The sequence below is a fragment of the Sylvia atricapilla genome, chromosome 20 (genome assembly GCF_009819655.1).
Source record: "Sylvia atricapilla isolate bSylAtr1 chromosome 20, bSylAtr1.pri, whole genome shotgun sequence".
NCBI lineage: Eukaryota > Metazoa > Chordata > Aves > Passeriformes > Sylviidae > Sylvia > Sylvia atricapilla.
Genome location: NC_089159.1, coordinates 7,948,996 through 7,968,696, shown reverse-complemented (window position 1 = coordinate 7,968,696; position 19,701 = coordinate 7,948,996). Strand labels below are relative to the sequence as shown.

The 19,701-nt window shown below is 49.5% G+C and overlaps 1 protein-coding gene across 1 annotated transcript in view; it reads right to left on the bottom strand.

Annotated features, from left to right (window-relative positions):
• Positions 1 to 18,692, bottom strand: part of NXN (nucleoredoxin) — a 46,690-nt gene extending 27,998 nt beyond the window's left edge. The window contains exon 1 of the mRNA XM_066333477.1: positions 18,335 to 18,692. Coding sequence (XP_066189574.1) covers positions 18,335 to 18,652 — 318 coding nt within the window. The 5' untranslated portion in view covers positions 18,653 to 18,692. The remainder of the gene's footprint in view (positions 1 to 18,334) is intronic.
• Between the last annotated feature and the right edge of the window lie 1,009 nt (positions 18,693 to 19,701).

Here is a 19,701-nt window from a genome sequence, read left to right as displayed (position 1 = left end):
ATCCTCTATCTACTCCTTTTTGGATAATATGGCATTTGGACAAGCACTGCCAAAACACAGATTTATGGCAGAGCTGAGAGTTTGCATGGCCAACACATGCTCTAAAAACTCAGGATTCCAAGGAATAAATAAAGCCTCTCCAAGAATACAGACAGCTCTTCAGTTATGGAAGCTTCATGCAGATACAAACCTGTTTGCAGGATTTCAGCTTCCCTCTCCTCCCATACCAGGCAAAAGACACATTTATACTGATTTTCCCCAACACCAAAATCAACTGTTCTCACTGGGTGTTCTTGCTGATACCACCAGCACACAGTCACTTCCCATTTCTTTACTAGTCCTTTATAACATCTATCAGCTATTACCTCTCCAACCAGCTTCAAACTTCTCTTCTGACAGTGACCAACATCAAAGGGAAAAGAACTAAGAAAACTGCAGACTAAAGGAACTATAAAAAGTACAGTTGATGAGTGCTACAGTTTTACTGCTTCCCTGTAGACACCAGGGAGCTGTGTGTTCTTAGAAGTTCCTCAGTGAACGGTGTATTAAAAAAAATAAAACAAAAAATCCAAATAACAGCAACTTTGCAGACAACTCAGTGCTACTGCAACTAGATTTTGTAATGGAAATGCTGCAAAGCACCTGGACAAGGGAGCCAGTGTAACACACACATGTGGCTGTGAAGGGCTGACCACAGCAGAACCCATGGAGGCAGAAAATTCAGCACCAAGTGCAAGCAAATATATTTTGCCCACCTGAAAAGTGAAGCCAGTGAAGACACATCCACTCCCAGAGGCACCAGGCAGGATTATTTCCCACTCCACGCTCTCCAGGTGTGATTTTAAATGACTCACTGCTGGGGCTGTCACACACATCCCTTGGGTGCCTGCACCACAGCCCTATACAAAGGCACAGATGAACAGCCAGGCACAGCAGCAGGGTCAGGGTACAAAAAAACAAGAAAAAAGAGAAAAATGCAGTTGTTTTTGACAAAGTGGAAGTGCTGCATCCCTGCCTGAATCTCTGTGGTTGCCTACACACCCTTTGGATCCTGGCTACTTGCAAGCCAAACATAAAACCAAGGATATTTGTTCAAAACCCACAGGCGGACACTGTGATTCTACTGAAGAAAAAAATACAACTGGCATTCATTCTAAAAACTTCCCACCACTGGGACTGGGATTTAAAACCAGCACTGGGCAGCGAGGCCAAAACACACTGAGAGCAGACGCCTGCAAAAGATTCCAAGGGAAATTAGTTATGTGGGTTTTAACAAAAATAAAATTAAATCCAATGTTTACAAAGGGAAAAAAAAAAAGAAAAAAAAAGGCAGCTTCCCTAGGAGACAGTGCTGCAAACAGCCTTTGCAGATAAGTCAAGACCTGTCTGAGGCTTCCTTGAGTTCCTCTACCAGTGAGGTTTCCTGTGCCAGTGTGGGGAAAGGCAAAAGCTGAGCAGGCAGCAGGCAGCTCCTCCCATCCTCGGGGCTGGCAGGGAAGGGGCTGCCCTGCCCTCCTTCCCAAGGCAGAGCCACGCCAGCTGAGCACTGCCTCTGAGGAGCAGGGGAAAGGGAACTCTCCATCCATCCCTCCTCTCCTGTCAGCCTCAGGGAGCTGTGGCCAGGGGAGGACGAGCTCCTGGGCTTTCACTGCTCTGCTTGTCCCGTCTCATCTCTCTCCAGGAAAAGACATGGTGGGCTAAAGCTGGACGAGCAAGCGGATTTACAGAAAGCTCCAGCTTCCTTGCTTGTGTGCTAAAGTCAGCCTAATTCCGTAAACTTTTCTTTTTTCCCTTAAGTAATTTTTCTGCAGCTGAGTCACACGCAGCTCCTGCCAGGAATTTTTATAATTACTGAATTAGAGCAAGGTTTTGCCTGTGCATGCCTGACAACATCTGCTGATGGAAGCGAGCTCTGCTCAAAGCCTTGCACAGTCCTGGAGGAGCAGGCTGAGCACTGCCCTTCCTCCCAACAGCACCTCTCATGGGGCTCTTCTCACTGCTCCTCCTGCACAGAGCTTTGCAGCTTCTAATCCACGTTTTGGGAAGAGGCAAAGAAGCTGCAACAAAGTCCAAAGGGTACTGAAGCAGGGAGAGGAACCCTGGCTGCCTCTTGGCTCTCCAAGCCTCTTGCTGGAGCATCCCTGAGGCAGCATCCACAGTTATGTGCCTCTCCATCAGCTGCATAGCTGCAAAGCCATCGTGCGTCACATCTTCCTTGGAGACAGACAACGGTGGAGAGTTCCACAAAACCACGGAAGAAAATAAACTCCCTCCATCTCCTTCTTCAATGGACACTAGGAGTTATTCTGCAAGCGAGGCTCCAACACACAACACTGCTCCACACTAAAGATCAAACACAAACCCACGTTCAGATAAGCCAAAAGCAGACATCTGGCTCTAGCAGCCTAAACTGCACACTTCCTGGATGATCCAAAAACCTCCCACTTTATGCTACAGGTCAGAAATGTAAAGGAATTGCCATCTTCAGGACTTAGCTGCTCAGCCTCCTCCTTGTTTGCTGCAGAGTGATGCCTGTACCCTCCTGCTTGGCCCAGTCCTGTAATTTATCCCATACTGCACCCGAAGGGCTGCATTAAGAAAACAGGACAGTTGCCAAGCCCTGAAAAGCGAGGATGTGCTAGAAATATGCTTTCTCTGTAGCTTTAATCCAGTCCACTTGCAGGGGTCTTTACAGCATGGCCACATACCATGTGTGCACACAGCCCTGACGCAGTCAGAACCAAGAATAGATGCACAACAAGAGAGGAATTACTCAGTTCTGGGTTTCGGCTGGTTGTGCAGGCACAGCACTCAGCTCTCTTCACTTCACACTTTTCATGCGCTGCTCCAAGGCAAAAATGAAGGCGTCTTGCCACTGCAGACTGGGATTCTGAATTTATTTTCATAAAATCCTAGAGAACTACATTCACAACACCTCGGGTTTAGAGATGAAGAAAAGAGTTACAGAGAAGCTCTGGGCATCCAGTTCCAGCATCAGCCTCCAGCTCCCTTTTAAAAAAATAAATAGCACGGAGCGGCATTTTGAATGTTTGACGTGCAACTTCCCATGAGATCATCTGCAGCAGGAGCACTCGGCACTTCTGCAACTCAACCCTCACCCTGGGGACCTGGGAAATCAAGTCTCTCGTTGTGCATGAAAAGCAATTTACCCAGCACCATCCTCGAGCCCTGCAGCAGCAGCAGAGCAGGAATTCCAGTCTCCTTAACCAGCACTTCACTTCTTTTTTCCATCACATGCCTCACTCCCTTGCCTCCAAACCCGTGAAGGGCTGAGGTCCTACACATAGAACCCCATCTGGGCTGCCTCAGTTGCCCTCCAGGAGCAGCAAGGGCAGGGATGCCATTGGAAAAAACCCATATGTGATCCTGTAATTAGAGACAGCACAGTAATATATACAGGGGGATGAATTAAGGTTGCAGAGGAATACTGTAAATTGGATGCACATTTCTTGTTCCATTTTACTGCCTTTTTTTTTTTTTTTTCCCTTATTGGGCTTTGGCTGCGCTTCAGAATAAGCTCCTAATAAGGGCTGGAGTTGGATGAGATTTTTTTTCGTCCCATCAGATTGCAGCCTTCCAAGCCATTGAAATGAGACTCGAGCTGAAGTTGAATTTTCAATAGTTTGGCCTAAAGGCGAGGGTGTTAACAACAGACCTGCCAACACCTTCTCCATTGGAAATGTCTGAAAACATGTCTACACATCAAATGCTGCTCAGGCTCTGCTAGACAAAAGCCACAAAGCCAACATCTCAAATCCACTGCTGACTTGCTCAGCTGGTTCTCTTGCCAGTGAAGCTCTAATGTACTGAAAATCTACTGAACCTCTGTATTCTCTCTAGGAAAAGGGGTTTTTCCCCAACAACCCAGCTGTTGGAGTCTTATTATGGTAAGTCAAGCTAAGGAGACATCAAGTAAATCAGGTGGACACATAGGAGGCAGACACATTGCAGTTCACTCAATACAGTCTACTTAAATGATACATCCCCAAAATTAAAGATATTCCAACGACATGCACAGGCTTTAATCAAGACCTCTACCATTATTGTGAACATCTTTTTAAATGCTCAAGTCTATTTTCTTGAGGACATGAATGCTTCAGCTTCCTTGCCAACAAAATGATTTCCATTTCACATTTCCAGTCTGGTTGCATGGATAAACAGCCATGGCTACTTTGGCCAGTGCTGCAGGGAGCAGAGCAGTGAAGGGAAGGTGCTCCTCTCCTTTGATGAGAAACAATGAGAGAAAAGAAATGATGATTTCTTGAACTGCATCCAAGGGAAAGTATGCCCTGCTGGAGTGCCTGGCAGGGCATCAACAGCAATGGAAATTTCAGCTTTCAAAGAAATAGTACTAAAGAAGGGGGTGGGAATATCGTGTAGGAGCTGAGGTGACACTAATCCCGTGGACTGTTTTACAAACTGCTGCTTCTCTCCAATGAAATTAAATCCTCTGCAGAAAAATCATCTGGCTCCAACATCTTTTGGTAAGTAGAGCATAAACAGAATGAAGAAGAGCTCCTAACTGAGCAGAAAATGGCCTCAGATGGGCTGCTAGAGGCAGGGGAGCGGAGGGACAGCAATCTGACCACTGGGAGCTTGCATTTTTCTTTGGATGGTCACTGCAGGATCTTTGAACCCCACCAAGCCAACAAAGCCCTTCCAACACAGCAGGGCCCCTCTGCTCACTGCCAGGGGAAGGAGAGCAGGGTGGGGGAAGAGCACAGCACCTCTTGCAAAAAGGTCTGGACTTGATTATCAACTTATTTTCTTTAGTAACATTTAGCTAAGCAAGTGGGGAAGAACCCTGTGGTGTCCTTTAGTGGCTCTTACCAGGGAAGCTGGAATGAGGCTGTTCATTCACCCCAGGAGCTGAACAGGCTCGCTGTGGCAGCAGGAGCTGCTCACACCAATATCCATTTCTCTGTCAGGAGCTGCTTTTACCAGCACAAACAAGAAACACTGAAAATGTGTGAGTAAATGGCACTTTGAAATCAGAAGGTGTCTGGCAGCTCTGTGTCAGTGTGATGTTTTTTACCCTCCAGGGCAATTACACACCGGTTCACACAGCTTGAAGCTCTGAACAAAGCAAATGCTGTGAGTAATGGCAGAGGAAAAAAAAAAAACAAAAAAACACAAAATGGCACAAAAAGTGTTTGCCCAAGCTCATATCAGGCAGGACTTTTTTATCTCTGTGACACAATGTCCAGTTTAATTTCTTTTTACAATGTTCATGTTCTCAGCATCGCTCTGGCCATGAACCCACAGCACCAACACTGATGCATCTTCAGCTACCACAAGGATGATTGGAATAATTTAACAGCTAAAAACACAGGTACAGCGTGTTTGCCCTTCATTTTTATGTCACTAAGCAGCTGTAGGTGGGCACAGGCAAAGCAATGACTTGTGCAGGAGCAGCTCAGGGCCAGGCACGGTCTCATTGACTGCAGAGGGTCAGAGCCAACATCCACATGGATCCTGATTGCCCTAAATTCACCAAAGCCTCTCCAGGGCCAGCCTGTGCTTCTGCTCAAGGCAGGTTTATCCTCGGGGCCAGCAAATGCTGGGCAAGCAGCACACACAGAGCAGCAGAGAGAAGACAAAGTCTGTAGCTGTGCTAATTGCTGGAGTAATTACAAAGTAAAATACCAAACTAAATACCACAAGCCTGAGAATGAGCAACCCTTTTCCTTTCTGGGAGCTGCCTCTCACAAATGACTTTCCCCACCAAGAATCACCTCCATAGACCCAGACAGACGTTTGAGCAGATGACCAAAAAATGTCAGGTATTTTTCTTTTCAATAGATTTCTATCCAGACAGGATGAAAAGCTCTTTCTCTTGGGCAATTGAGTTTTCCCCACAACAGACACGAGCTGGCATGTCCTGAGCATTTGGTATTTCAATCCCAATTAAGTAAAATAGTAATTGCTGCACCTAAGGGGTTCTCAGCTCCCTAAGAGGAAACACCTTTTACATACAAAGATTTTCCTAAGCTTTACCACTACATACTTAAGACATAGATTGATGGATGAATCACTACTTCAAATTCTTCACTACTAAACCTGGCAATCAACACTGCCACTTTCTGGCAAAGAAACCCTAAAAGCCTTCACCTGTGATGTCATTTGCTAACAGATTTATGTTCCATGGGGCGCTCCCGTCCTGTGACTCCTTCACTGAGGAGGTAACAGGATTTGTTCTGGATAATCCCTGCTCCAGCTCTCAGGAAGGGAGGAAATAGATGAAGATGCACTCGGCCAGAAATGGCAGCTACCACTTTTAGGGAACTTATTATGCCTCAGCCACCTGCCGGGTGTAAATCCCAGTTCTAGTTTCAAGCCTGGAGAAGGCAGACCCATGAAGACAGAAGGGAGGTGAGGGAAGTGTGCACTTCCCCTTCCAGATCCCAACCCGGTGTGTCCACAAGGCAGGAGGCATCAAGGCTGTCACTGTGGGGGAGACACACCTCTCATGGGGGGGAAGTAACACACAGCCCTACACAACCAGCTGTAGGGTAAGGACCATCTCCTTCAAACGCAGTTCTCTGAACAGAGCAAAGCACAACAGACCCTGAGCCGCCAGCAGGGCCGTAAGATCTGCCTGGGGTTATTATTTTCATAATTAAAGGGATGGCCACAGACAGAGGTGGTATTTGGTGGCCTCTTAACCTAGAGATTTACTGGGGTTTATGCAGATGACTCCACTTTTTCAGCGGCAAAGCCTGCAGCAAATCCTCGTGGGGACAAACATCAAACCAGGATCTGGATGTGGCTCAACAAAAGGCCACTGCTCGGTCAGCCCGAGCCAAAGAACAACACAAACATGCAGGGCTCAGAGGGAGTTTAATTTTTAAAATTGAGTAAACCCTGCAATTCAAATCTGGGCTGTCTGAAGCTAAGTGACTCTTCAGGTGAGGCATTACCCCTTGCTCCAGCCTGGTCTTCATGCCTCTCTCCCTCCATCGACCTGCTTCTCCCACACTCCCCATCCCTCTCCAAATAACATCTCTTCCCAACCTGGGAGGCTCCTCCCAGCCTGCCACATCCCCGTCTTCCCACCTGAAGAGCCACTGGTCCCACACAGCTGCAGGGACATGCCTGCAGGGAAAGGCAGGGACAGCCACCTCCTCTTCTGCTTCACAGCACAGCTATTAACTGGTTTGAAAACTGCCTCTCTAGGCAAAAAACTCATCCTGGGAGCCACCAAGGTGACAAACAACTATTTTATGCACCACCTAAGACATAACCACCAATCGAGAACCTAGATGCTCTTGTCACACACAATGATTAAACCATCAATCGGGACACAGTGAATTAATGCAGACAGAGGGGGACAAAGGAATGAAATAGCTTCACTTGAATCTTCACAGCTTAACAAAAGCAAAACCGGGTCAGACCTATTGAGAAAAAAAGCAAAAGATAGAAGAAATCTCATTTAACAGTTGCTTTTCCCAGAGAGAAAAGCAGAAAGCCAAGCATGCAGCAAGCCAGGATCAGGCTGGGATGAGAACAGGCACCAAGATATTGCTGTGGCACAGGCAGGGGCACACACAGGACTCTCCTTCCTTGATCATCAAGAAAACACTCTGACAGAGGTGGTCTGCTGGTCTCTGAAGACGAGGAGGAGGCCAAATCCCTGGAAGAGCAGCCCATAGCATTTTCCATTCCTTTAAGAAAGAAAGGAGTGGAAGCCGTGCCATACGTTAGCACTTAAGTAGTCCCTACCCTCAGTTTCCCACCATCTGTACTACTCTCTGAAACTCCCCAGCTCATTTAATTTATTGCTGTGTGTCTCCGCCAAAATCAAAGACCTAAATATCAGCAATCTTGGTGGGAGGCATTCAGCTGCTCCAGCTCATTGTAGGAACAAACCCTATTTGTGCAAAGTCGCATTGAAGAAAGCCGGGCAGCAAATCTCCCCTAGGAACAACTTGCCATGCTTTCAGATTAGCAGATCAAGCTGCAGGCATTAAGACCTTTCCCCTTCTCTATCTGTGAAATCCAGCACTTCAGGACACAAAAATGGGTCTTTTCTAACCCTGGAACGAAGCGATTTTGGAAGCACACGGCACAGCAGCAGCAGGGGGCAATGGCTGAGGGAAGCAGAGCACAATCTCGGGGTCATGTCCATGAGCTGTGTGAGATGGGGCTTTCCCTGCGAGTGCTGGGACCTGGGAATCACAGCCCCATATCCAGCCCCCTCTCACCTCTGCCTCCGTGTCCATGGGGTGAAGCCATTTCCCTAAGCATGCAGCTATTTGCAAATTTCCAAGCAGAGATTACAGGGAAGAGCTCATTAGAAGCAGCCTGCAATGTAACACACACAGGGACCTCTGTTCTGTGGCCACAAACCTCAATCAAAAAGGGAGCATCCTAAAAAATCAGCTCGTAGAGTCATCAGCCTCTCAGAAGCAAATCAGCACAGCTCCCTGCCCTCTTAAAAACACCAGATATCAGCTGATAAAAGAGGAGCAATCCTGCAAGCCAAACACCCAGGCAGTACTTGCAAGGCAGGATTTATAGCCTGGTGCCCTTTGATTTGCTCTGAGAGCGACAGAACAGTAGTCAGAAAAAACATGAAGGGGAAGAACATTTCTAATGTTCTAGTGACCCATCTGATGCTGAAAATCCCACCAGACACAAGACTGTGCACAAGGACCAGGGTGCTGCTGCTGCTGCTCAGACCCTGAGCTGCACTTGGAAGGGCAGACAGAGGGACAGCAGTCCCTCAGTGGGGCTGGGGACACCACAGACCCCAACAGCTCTTGGACACACTTGGTTCTCAGGGGCTGAAACAGTCACACAAAGGAGGTTTCATCTACTTCACAGATCTGACAGCAGATCTGGAAATTGTCATCTCCTTCCCACGCCATCACACAGCTTGGTTCATTTGAACCCTGTTTTATCCTGGCTCAGTTCAGCTTGTCTTATTTCTGCACACAACAGCAGCAGCCAAGCAAAGAGTGGACCAACTGGGACCCCCAGTGAGGGCCAGGCAAGTGGATGCTGAACTGCAAACACAACCAAAACACTCCACACACATCACCAGCCCAGCGTGCAACCTTTCGACCAGCAGCGAGCACGAGATGGAGCCGAGATCCCTGGCAACACTAGTGCAATCCCTGTGTGTCTCCTTTATTTTGGGAGGGGTGGAATAATCCTTTTGAACTACCCAAGTGGGGGAGAACCAACATCTGTTCAGATTCAGCAGCTCGGGTCTCGCTGCCTCAGCTCCAGCTCTTTGGCGGCGGCTGGGGAAGGTCTCCAGCTTTTATTCAAAGGCACTGCCCTCACGCAGGGCCTTTCAGCAGAGGCTCGCAGAGCACCTCACAGACATTTAATTAAATCCTACAGCCTGCCCCAGTGAGGAAGGGATTATAAACAGGCCCCCGGCTCAAGCAGCAGCTCAGCAGCACAAGCAGCTCTTTCTCTGGTATGGCTCAGTTGCAGGAGTGCAGCAGTCCCAGCTCCACCGAGCTGCTAAACACACATCAAACAGTCCAGAGACTTTGAAGAGCCAGCAGAGCAGAGCAGAGCAACCAGGAGCATCCTCTGATGGGATGGGTAGGAGCCCCTCTCCACTGACAGAGCCACAGCAAGGAGATGGGTTTAGAGACAACAAATCCGTGTTTTGTTACCCCTCTGCAAATTAATTTATACATTCTCAAAGTATGGCATTCCTGGTGACCAATTCATCTACCCAATAGTCCTGGGAGCTTCATAAAATGGAAAAACACGTATTTTCTTTTCTTTTTTTTTTTTTTTTTTTCCCCACCATGCTCACCTATGGAGTGAGACTTTTGCTGGCTGAATTACATCTATTTAAACAAAACTAAGTTCAGCCATCTGCCTTTGCACAGTGTCAGCTGCGAGAAATGAGCTAACATCCAGATGCAGTGGCATGTCAGGATTAGCCCAGGCTGGAGCAGGAATGCTTCCATGTATGGAAAAATATTGGAGCAGTGAAACCATAAGCTTGGAGCTGAGTGAAGTGAGAGGCCCTGTCAATGAAGTTGCAGGCTCAGGTTTAGAGGATTTAGCAGCTCAGATCTGCCACAAGATCCTCAGTGTGTATTACAATAAATTTCACACTTTTTCCAGAAGGGACTCCTACAGTTATGCTGAGAGTCATGAGAGTGAGATCCGACATCCCTCTGTTTGCTCTGGAAGCCAGGCTGGAACTGCTGGGTACCATTAATGCTCCCCACGCCAGGCACAGGCCCGGGCATTGATGGAGACATTTGGCTACTACAAGGCTGCTGCTTGCCCATCCTTGGGCTGCTGCCTTCTGCCCAGCAGGATTTATCAAAGCCAGATTGGAGCTGGAACAAAGGATGAGGCAGTGGCAGCTCAAAAGCAAATGCTGAGCTGGATCAGTTTGGCTGGGGAAGCAATGCCCAGCTCTGCCACTGTCACGGCAAGGGCAGTGACTGCCAGGGAGAGCCTGAACAGTGTCCCCGTCAGCTTGACACAAATCAAACGGGCTCATTTGTCAGCATCCTGAGCTAACACTAATGAAGTCATAGCTATGACTTCATCTCTCCAGTGGGATTCTCTTGGGAACCACGAAGAACTAGAATTTCTCTCTCCAGCTCGCTCATGCAGTTGCAATTTGTTTCAGTCGCCTTACAGTCTATTCTGCAAACATGACTTAATTCTCATCCAAATTTTTTAATCCTTGCCCTGAAACGTAAAATAGTGTTCCCTTCTCAGCTGTCAAAGCCCAGCCCTGCTGAGATCCCTCCTGGTGGGATGTGACTCCTTGTGCCAGCTGCCACCCACCCCCTGAGGTCTCAGCCCACAGCTGAGAGTGCCACCAGCTATTTTTTATACCTCAAGCATGTAACTTAAATCCGGCTACTCTTTTAAATGGGGACTTTTGCACCTTTTCTCCATGCAAATATTTTCAAGTCAGGCTGGATTTAGCCACAGTTGCAATGTTACTGGAGGGCCCTGGAGCTTCTCTCCTTGGCTGGACAGGACAGATTCCAGTGCTGCAGAAACCACTCAGCAATGAATGTGTCACACTACCCTGCTGCTACAGTGCCTTGTCTGCCTGGAGATGCATCCAAGAATTGTCCCAGGGTATCCCTGCTGCCTTCCTCATCACAAGCCTTCGGCTGTGGTGAGGGTTTGCTCCTTTCCCATGCACCATTCCTGGTCTCCACAGCTGGAACAGCACCTGTCACTAGGAGCACACCCTTTAGGAACCAGATCCTCTGTGGTGTTTTGGGCTCTCCCCACACAGGCAGGGACCCTGAACCCCCATATTGCCCTGTGCCTCGCTGAGGGCTCCCATTCCTTTGTTTTTAGGTCAGAGGGGCTTTGCTGAGCCCCAGCATGGGTTTGATCAGATTGCAGATGCTCAGCTACTGCCCTGATGCAACTGAGCACTCACTCACACTAAACAAAGACTGGAAATTCTTAACATATTAATTGTTGGTTGCAATTGTTCACAGTGCTGAAAGACAGACGTGAGAATATGCAGACAACATTCCTGCATCTTTCTAATTCCACCCTTCCATTAGTTGTGTGTACTCTCTGCCAAATCAATAAGACACTGCATTTTCCTTGGAAAACTCAGATGATGAAAATGTGATCAGCTATGAGACAAGGCATACAATTCACTCTCCCACAAGAGAATTTATCAGGTTTATCTGCTTGTCAACTCATCCCACTCCCAGTTTCTCCATTGACCCTGTCTTTAATTTACTATCTACAGATTTAACTCTGATTGTGGGGGTTTTTTTTGCCTGCAGAGCACCAGCTCTGCAGAGAGACATCAAGGCAGTGCTGGAGAAAGCCCCCCTCTACCCCAGAACTCCCCCATGTCCCCCATCTGGGCTCCCACCTCAAGAACAGAGAGGAATTAACGTGCTCAAAGCCCAAGCTGTAACAAATCCAAGCACCCTCCCCAGGCTGGCAGTACTCCCTCCTTTCCCAGCTGTTATTATCTGGAGATGGCACAAAGTGATCTGTCTACAAAAACATTTCAAACCTATCGTGCATTACGCTGTGATGTGCCATGGAACCAGTTTAGAGAGCACACGCAGCTATAAAGTCGTGATTATTCAGTATTCAACCCAGCCTGAAAGCTCAGGAGTCAGCTTGTTATTTGCTGAAAGCGGGGGGCCTGAAATTATCCGTGAATAGTTCAAAGCTGCAGTTAATTCAACATCTCGACTTTCAAAAGCACAAAAATCACAGATTCCTGGAGCGTGTAAGCTTTTCAAAAATTACAAACTACTAACTGTCAAATCAAAGCAGCAAATAGAAATCCACATGGCTGATAAGACAAATAGTTGCATTTTAAAGAGTAATTAAATATCACTTTGGAATATTTTGCTTGGAACTTGTTTCCCTGATAAAAAAACGGGGAGGGGAAGGAGGAGGAAGCAATCCACACACACCAATGAGCTTCTCATCAAACAAATGCTCAGGCAAGCGCTGCTCAAATTTGCTTTGTTGAATTCAGAGTTCAGCCTGCTGGACCACAGCCTCCCATGCCCTCTCAGCTTCCCTTGATCCCTACATTTCACATCAAACACCAGCAATAAGGAGGAGGCAATCACTATGTTGAATCTGGATTGTTGGGAAGGAGGGTTGGGACAAGAATCCCCGTGGTGCGGTCACCAAAAACTGCAATATTTTCTGATTTGACTTAGATTAAAACCATGCCCCAAGTTCCATGCTGGGAGCATGACTAAAAAAAACAGGAATGCAAAACAGAGAGCTCTACCCAGATGTAATTCAGAAGTGAAACCTTAACCCAGTCTCACACACTCACCCCACCGAGTGCTGCTTTGAAACACTAAAAGTTTGTCCGTGAGAAAGGATCAAAAAACTCCAAACCATCCTGAGCTCTTCCAAAACCTGAACCTGCCAGCAGTGAACTCACCACGAATTTCACCCAAATTTTCTAGTACTAAGCAATACCTGTGGGCAACAATACAAAAGGACTGAGTACTGAAACTGCATTTCAAACTAAAATGTCATTGAACCACTTGAAGAAGCCACCATCCAAAGGCCACGCAAACCTGAGGTCAGTTTTTGGGATGGATGTGTACAGAACCCTGTTCAAGAACCAACCCTGTGATCAGCACACTGCTTGTCCCCACTCCGGAGCCAGGAGGATTTGATAATGGAAAGATGCCCAAGGACTTTCAGAGCAGGTCCTAAAACGTGGGTAATTACCCACTGAAGGATGTAATAAACACCACAGCAGACTACACGTCAGCAAGACTTTTAAACTACTAATTCTCCCCCAGGGAAAGTGCTCAGGCAGGCAACAGTTTGGATATGGGGGGAAATCCAACCTCCACAGACGTCAGGGGTGTTTTTGCAACTCTTGCAGGACCAGGACACAGTCCCCAGACTTGCAGCTTACTGACTGTTATGGGGATTTCACAGAAGGATTAGGGTCTTGGCATGAGAGAACTACTAATTGTATGGAGGGTGACTGCAGAGCTGTGTAAAACACACACAGAAATAATTTGGAAAAAAGGCATCAACAACAACAACAAGAAGTCAAAATGTTTTGGCTTCAATGTCATCTGCACAATGTGGAAATACTGAATAGCTTATTCCTCACTCATAATTGGAGCTCACTGTTGAATGTCTCAAAAATCGCAGGGAAAAACACTCCATTGTTCTGCGCTTTCTTTTGTAAAGCTGTTACGTGTTCAGCCTCTAAAGAATGCATTTTTGGAGAAGAGCTATGCACTGATTGTTTTACAAAGTAAAGTTCCTTTGCTCAGTCCTGCAACCTGAGAGTAACGAATGAAATTGTCAACCGTGCATTTTTAAATGAACGTTTTCATTTCAACATCTGGATTAAGATGCCACAATGAAAAACAGCACACATACTTCCCTCTGCTCCCTTCATGCATCTCCCATTCTTACATTTCAGAACCAGCAAAGTTTCAAAGCAAACAAAGAATCAGTTGGTGCTGCTAATGCCTTGCTTCTTACTCAATAGCCTGATGTCATGAAAAGACCATATTTTTCAAATCTACAGCTCCGTAAGCCAAAGATTTCATATACATTCTCATCCCAGAAATATAAAGTCAGGAATACAGCTGAAAGTGATTACTTAGATATTTTTATATGATGAAATTCAAAAGCTGCTTCAAGTGATTTACAAAATCTTCTGTAAGACAAATCCCACATCTGTGCTGACCACTTGCCTCCCAGATCTCAGCAGATGGCAGTTTCAAACAGAAAAGTTCAGAGTCTCTGCAGATCAGGGTGTACCTTAAACTGTAATCAAGGGTTTGAGGTTTTTTCCTACACAAAAAGTGGACAGTCTGATTTAATGACATTTCTATCTTCTTCCCACCACTTCTTGTACAAAGTCTACCTACCAAAGTAGTACCTGGTGCCTTATTATGAGAGGCTCCCACGGCAGATGATCTTTTCAGATAAAGGGAAAACACTCTGTCCCAACCAAAGTGAATTTACCATTGTGAGCAAAGGGAGATCCTCAAATTGTTTTCAGATACTCGACTGAATAATCACAGAAAAGCAATCAACATGTTCTGCATTTATTTAAATCCAGAACAGAAGCATCTCGGCCTTCCCAAGAAGAATCTGTACAACACTCAACCAGATGCATAAATACAGCAGAAAAACACAAAGCACAAGAGAGGCAAAGCACAGCCCCAACGCCAGTGCGGCACTCTGTGGATGCACCAAGGAAGTGACAGGAGAAATTTCAAGATTAAAAAGAACGAGGAATGAGGAAGACGACTGGGCCAAGAAACTAACAAGTAAAAACAAAACCAAAGGCAAATAAACAACAGCAAAAGACAAACTGCTGCCCTCTCACTGTAGAGCTTTTTCTCCTCCAGCAGCCCAACTCTCCCTGCTCCCACTCCTGTGTGGAACCACGTGAGAGGATCTGCTCAATGGAGAATGTGGATGGTTTACCATTTTTAGCAGAGATGACCAAGGTGTCCTACATCAGGACAGCACTCCTCCAACAGCCTGTGTGCCATAAGGCCTTGAAAAGCCCCCAAATTCACCCCCAGTGTGGGCAGACCCTGCAGCAGGGATGGTGTGGAGCTCACCAGCAGAAGTCCGGGATCTTTCCGGCAGCAGGAAGGGAGACATCTCGTTGTGGGTGCTGAGGGACATCAGGGCACGTAGGCAGATGGGGGCTGATTACACTACTGAGGTTCTCAGCAGCAATCAGGAATTAAAGCTGTTATTAAATCAACCCTCCAGAACTCGAGCAGATGTCCATGCAAACAGATAACAACGGGGTGATGTTAAACCAAAACCATGACAGAGACAAAGACACAGAGCAACATCTTCTCCCCATTGCTCTGCTCAGCCACACCAGGCATTATCAGAAGACAAATTAATTACCAAAAGCTTCCTGTGGCTGCCCAAATCCGGGACTGAACAACTTAACTGAGGGAGGTGCACCACGAGTTAAAGGCCTCCAATCTCATTTGGTGCGTTCTGGTTTTGTCCTTGAAAAAAAAAACCCACCCAATAATAGGTCTGGCTGCGGCTCAGACAGAGGCATAATGCCATCCTCCTCATTAATCAAAGGCTTTCCCCACGGCCAGATGTTTGCTGACTTGCACTGCTTTCTTTTATTACTGGTTTGGAGGCAAAAATTGCTGTGTGCTGAAGTTACTCCAATTGAACTGGTTGTCCCTGGTAACTGCACCCCAGCATTATTGAGTTACCGAGGCATTCAAGGAAGAGTGGCTGTTTGCTTTGACAATTCCATCTACTTTCCCCAATAACCATCAGAGTAAGATGCTAATTTACTTTTAGGACTTGTGGGAATCGTACTGCAAACCCAGAAAGGAGCCTGGGTTTTAAGATCTGTCAGTGTCTGGTGCCCACGGTTTGGAAGAAGGAGAGACGCAGAAAAATGCAGAATACACCAGAGAAGGACAATGACAGATGAAACTTAAACGTTGTATTTTTCAATAACACTGAGCAACAAAAATGATGCTTTTACATAGGATAGGAAGACATCATCTCTCCACAAAGTTTTCATGGCCTCAGTAGATAAAGCAACCAACCCACAACGGGAAGAGTTGGCTAAAAAGGACTTCTGGAAGTCTTTGAGCCTGGGTATCACCCACACACGACCCTGCTGGGCAGAGCTTCTCCCAGACAAACCCTGTAACCTGCAAAGAAGGGGAGCTGAGAGCTCAGGGACACAGCTCTCAGTGCTCCCATCTCTCTTGCTGTGTCTACCCTGCATCCATAACATCCCTTTCTTCCCATAAATCTATATAATTCGCTGGGGTTTAGGAGTATCCCTCAGTGCAAAGGAACCATAACTCAAAAGCACTGCCTACATTCCTCTAATGCTTTTGTTTTAAAACAAATTAAGCCCGTGGGGTACTGAACATATGCTCGACATCCCCAGCTCTCGCTGGCATGTTTTTGAAAAATAGAAAGTTTGTGCTTTTCTGGGGAGTCAGGTCATTAACCCAACTATTTAAAAAAATCAGCCTATTATACAAGGAAACTTCTAACTGCCTGAGCTACAGGTTATAAATCTCCTGTTTAGAAATCTGATATCCTGACATAATTGCCCTTACAACTTACAAATAGGTTCTCTGTTATCCGTAGATTAAGCTTCCTCCAAAGCCACATCACATCTGCTTAGTTTTGAAAATATACAGCGTGAGCTTCAATTACTTTACACTCCACACAAAAATAATCCTGAATTTAACTCAGGGCTTCTTGGAATAAGAGTTTAAGACCCCATAATCTTTTTATTTCATGTTTTCGTGCAATCTAATAGATGGAAGCATTGGCCAGCATGTAAAATTAATGCTAGCTTCCACTTCTGTGATTTCCCAACCATTTAACTACATTGCAGTGGAATTTTTAAAGCAAATATGGCAAGCAGAAGTCCCACCATCTAAATAATCTGAAATGTTCTGTAGGGAAATGGTCAGCTACTAATTGGAACCACAGTGTTTTCACATCCCCCTAGGAAGAGGGTTTGGTTTAAAAGAAACCTGAGTTAAACTCTAGTTTCTCTGAAGGATGAAGCTTCTGTCGCGGCTCCTCAGAGTATCTGATCACTTGGGTGAGCTCCCAGTTAGAAGTGTCCGGACTTCAAAGAGGCAAACTGGGAGCCTTGGGCAGCATTATCACCCAGGTGCACAGCATTAAATACACGAGAGTTTTTGCAGAACCGGGACAAAAACCAGCAGCAAACAAGGAAAAATAAAAAAAGGCAAATCCGTTTTTCAAAGCTACATCCCTTCTCAGCAGCAGGGACATCACACGGCGCTGCCAGACAACAGCCAACTTCTCCTTAAACAATCCCTTTACCTAAGGAACAGAGCAGGGCTCAGAGACCCATCCTGGAGGATGTTATCCCTCTCATCCCTCGGGGTGCCCAGACACAGGGGATGCCCGAGGGGGTTCAGCCAGCCCCGGCCCTGCGTTATCCCAATAACCAGCGTTATCCCAACGCCAGCCAAAGCTGAGCCACAGCGTGCCCGCTGCTTCCACACCCGCTGCCTCAACCATCAGCCAGAAAGATGGTTAGAAAAATAGCACTGTGGGGCACCATCTTTTCAATTCTTACCCAATTGCTTCCAGAGATTAGATTTGTAAAGAGAGATTTTTATTTTTTTTTTTCCTTTTAAGCGTTGCAAGCTCGTTGGGAAGTGGAAGCTCAGCCTGTCCCTTTTCCTCACAGCCTGCCCCGTCTGCGTGCTTTCTGTCCATTATCTTTCAGATTAAACTCTACGGATGAGAGGCTCTAACTTGTAGAGAGCATCGAACACACCAAAGGAGAGGAACAAACCCCATCGCACAGACTGGCAGGGCAGCTTCGCCAGCAGCTCCCAGCCGAGTCGGGCTCACTGGCTGCTCCACCACCGCGTGTCCTCCCACGGCCGGCGGCGGCCACGGCTCCTTCCTGCGCCCAAACCCGCGCCGGAGCCCACGGGCGCCGTGTCCGCTGCCCACGCCGAGCTCCGGTTTCCTCGGGCGCCCACCTGAGCGACGCCGTGTCCGGGGCTCGGAGGAGCTGCTCCCCTCACGGCTCACCTGCAGCCCCGCTCCTCCGCGGGGCGCGGCGAGGCCAAGCGGCTCCGGCCGCCCGCGGTGCCCGGCCCGGGGCTCCCCTCCCGCGGGGCTCCCAGGCTCCGCAGGAACCGGGCGAGACGGCGTCGCCCCGCGGGACGGCAGCCGCCACCTCCCCGCCGCTTCCCCGGCTCCCCCGGGAACTTTCTGGAAGGCGCCGGGCCCCGGCCGAGCCCCGCGGCCCCCAGACAAAGCCCGGGGCGCGCCCCGCCGCCCCCCGCCCGGCCGCGGGTCTCACCTTGCGGTGCTTGTCGGCGAAGGGCAGCGCCAGCCAGGGCATGGCCCGCACCGCCTCCTGCCACTGCTGCTGCTCCTGCTCCGCCGACACGAAGACGATCTCGAGGCGCTGCCCGCCGGCCGCCGCCGCCTCCCCCCTGAAGCGCCCGTAGAAGGCGGCCAGGCTGGCGCCGAGCTGCGCGCAGGGGCCGCCGAGGCTGCAGCCGAAGTAGAGCCCCACCAAGGAGACCCCGCGGGCGGCCAGCGCCGACACGGCCACCTCCTCGCCGTCGGCGGCCACCAGCACCTCTCCCAGCACGTCGGTGAGCGCGCCCGCCATCCCGCTCCGCTCCCGCTGCGCGCCCGCTCCGCTCCCGCTCCGCGCCCGCCGCCGGCCGCGCGCGCCCCGCCCCGCCCCGCCAGGGGGCGCTGCCGCGCCGCGCGGCCCCGCGCCCGCCCCCGCCTCGGGCAGCGCCGCCCCGGCCCCGGCCACACAGCCCCTCAGAGTAACCCCGGCCCCCACAGCCCCTCAGAGCCACCGGGCCCCACAGCCCCTCAGAGTAACCCCGGCCCCCACAGCCCCTCAGAGTCACCGGCCCCCACAGCCCCTCAGAGCCACCGGCCCCCACAGCCCCTCAGAGTAACCCCGGCCCCCACAGCCTCTCAGAGCCACCGGCCCCCACAGCCCCTCAGAGTAACCCCGGCCCCCACAGCCCCTCAGAGCCACCGGCCCCGGCCACACAGCCCCTCAGAGTAACCCCGGCCCCCACAGCCCCTCAGAGCCACTGGGCACCCACAGCCCCTCAGAGCCACCGGGCCCCACAGCCCCTCAGGGCCACCGGGCACCGGCCCCCACAGCCCCTCAGAGTAACCCCGGCCCCCACAGCCCCTCAGAGCCACTGGGCACCCACAGCCCCTCAGAGTAACCCCGGCCCCCACAGCCCCTCAGAGCCACCGGCCCCGGCCCCGGCCCCCCACAGCCCCTCAGAGTCACCGGGCACCGGCCCCTACAGCCCCTCAGAGCCACCGGGCACCGGCCCCCACAGCCCCTCAGAGTAACCCCGGCCCCCACAGCCCCTCAGAGTAACCCCGGCCCCACAGCCCCTCAGAGTAACCCCGGCCCCCACAGCCCCTCAGAGTCACCGGCCCCTCACAGCCCCTCAGAGTAACCCCGGCCCCTACAGCCCCTCAGAGCCACTGGGCACCCACAGCCCCTCAGAGCCACCGGCCCCCACAGCCCCTCAGAGCCACCGGGCACCGGCCCCCACAGCCCCTCAGAGCCACACCGGCCCCCACAGCCCCTCAGAGCCACTGGGCACCGGCCCTGGCCCTCACAGCCCCTCAGAGTCACCGGCCCTCACAGCCCCTCAGAGCCACCGGGCCCCCACA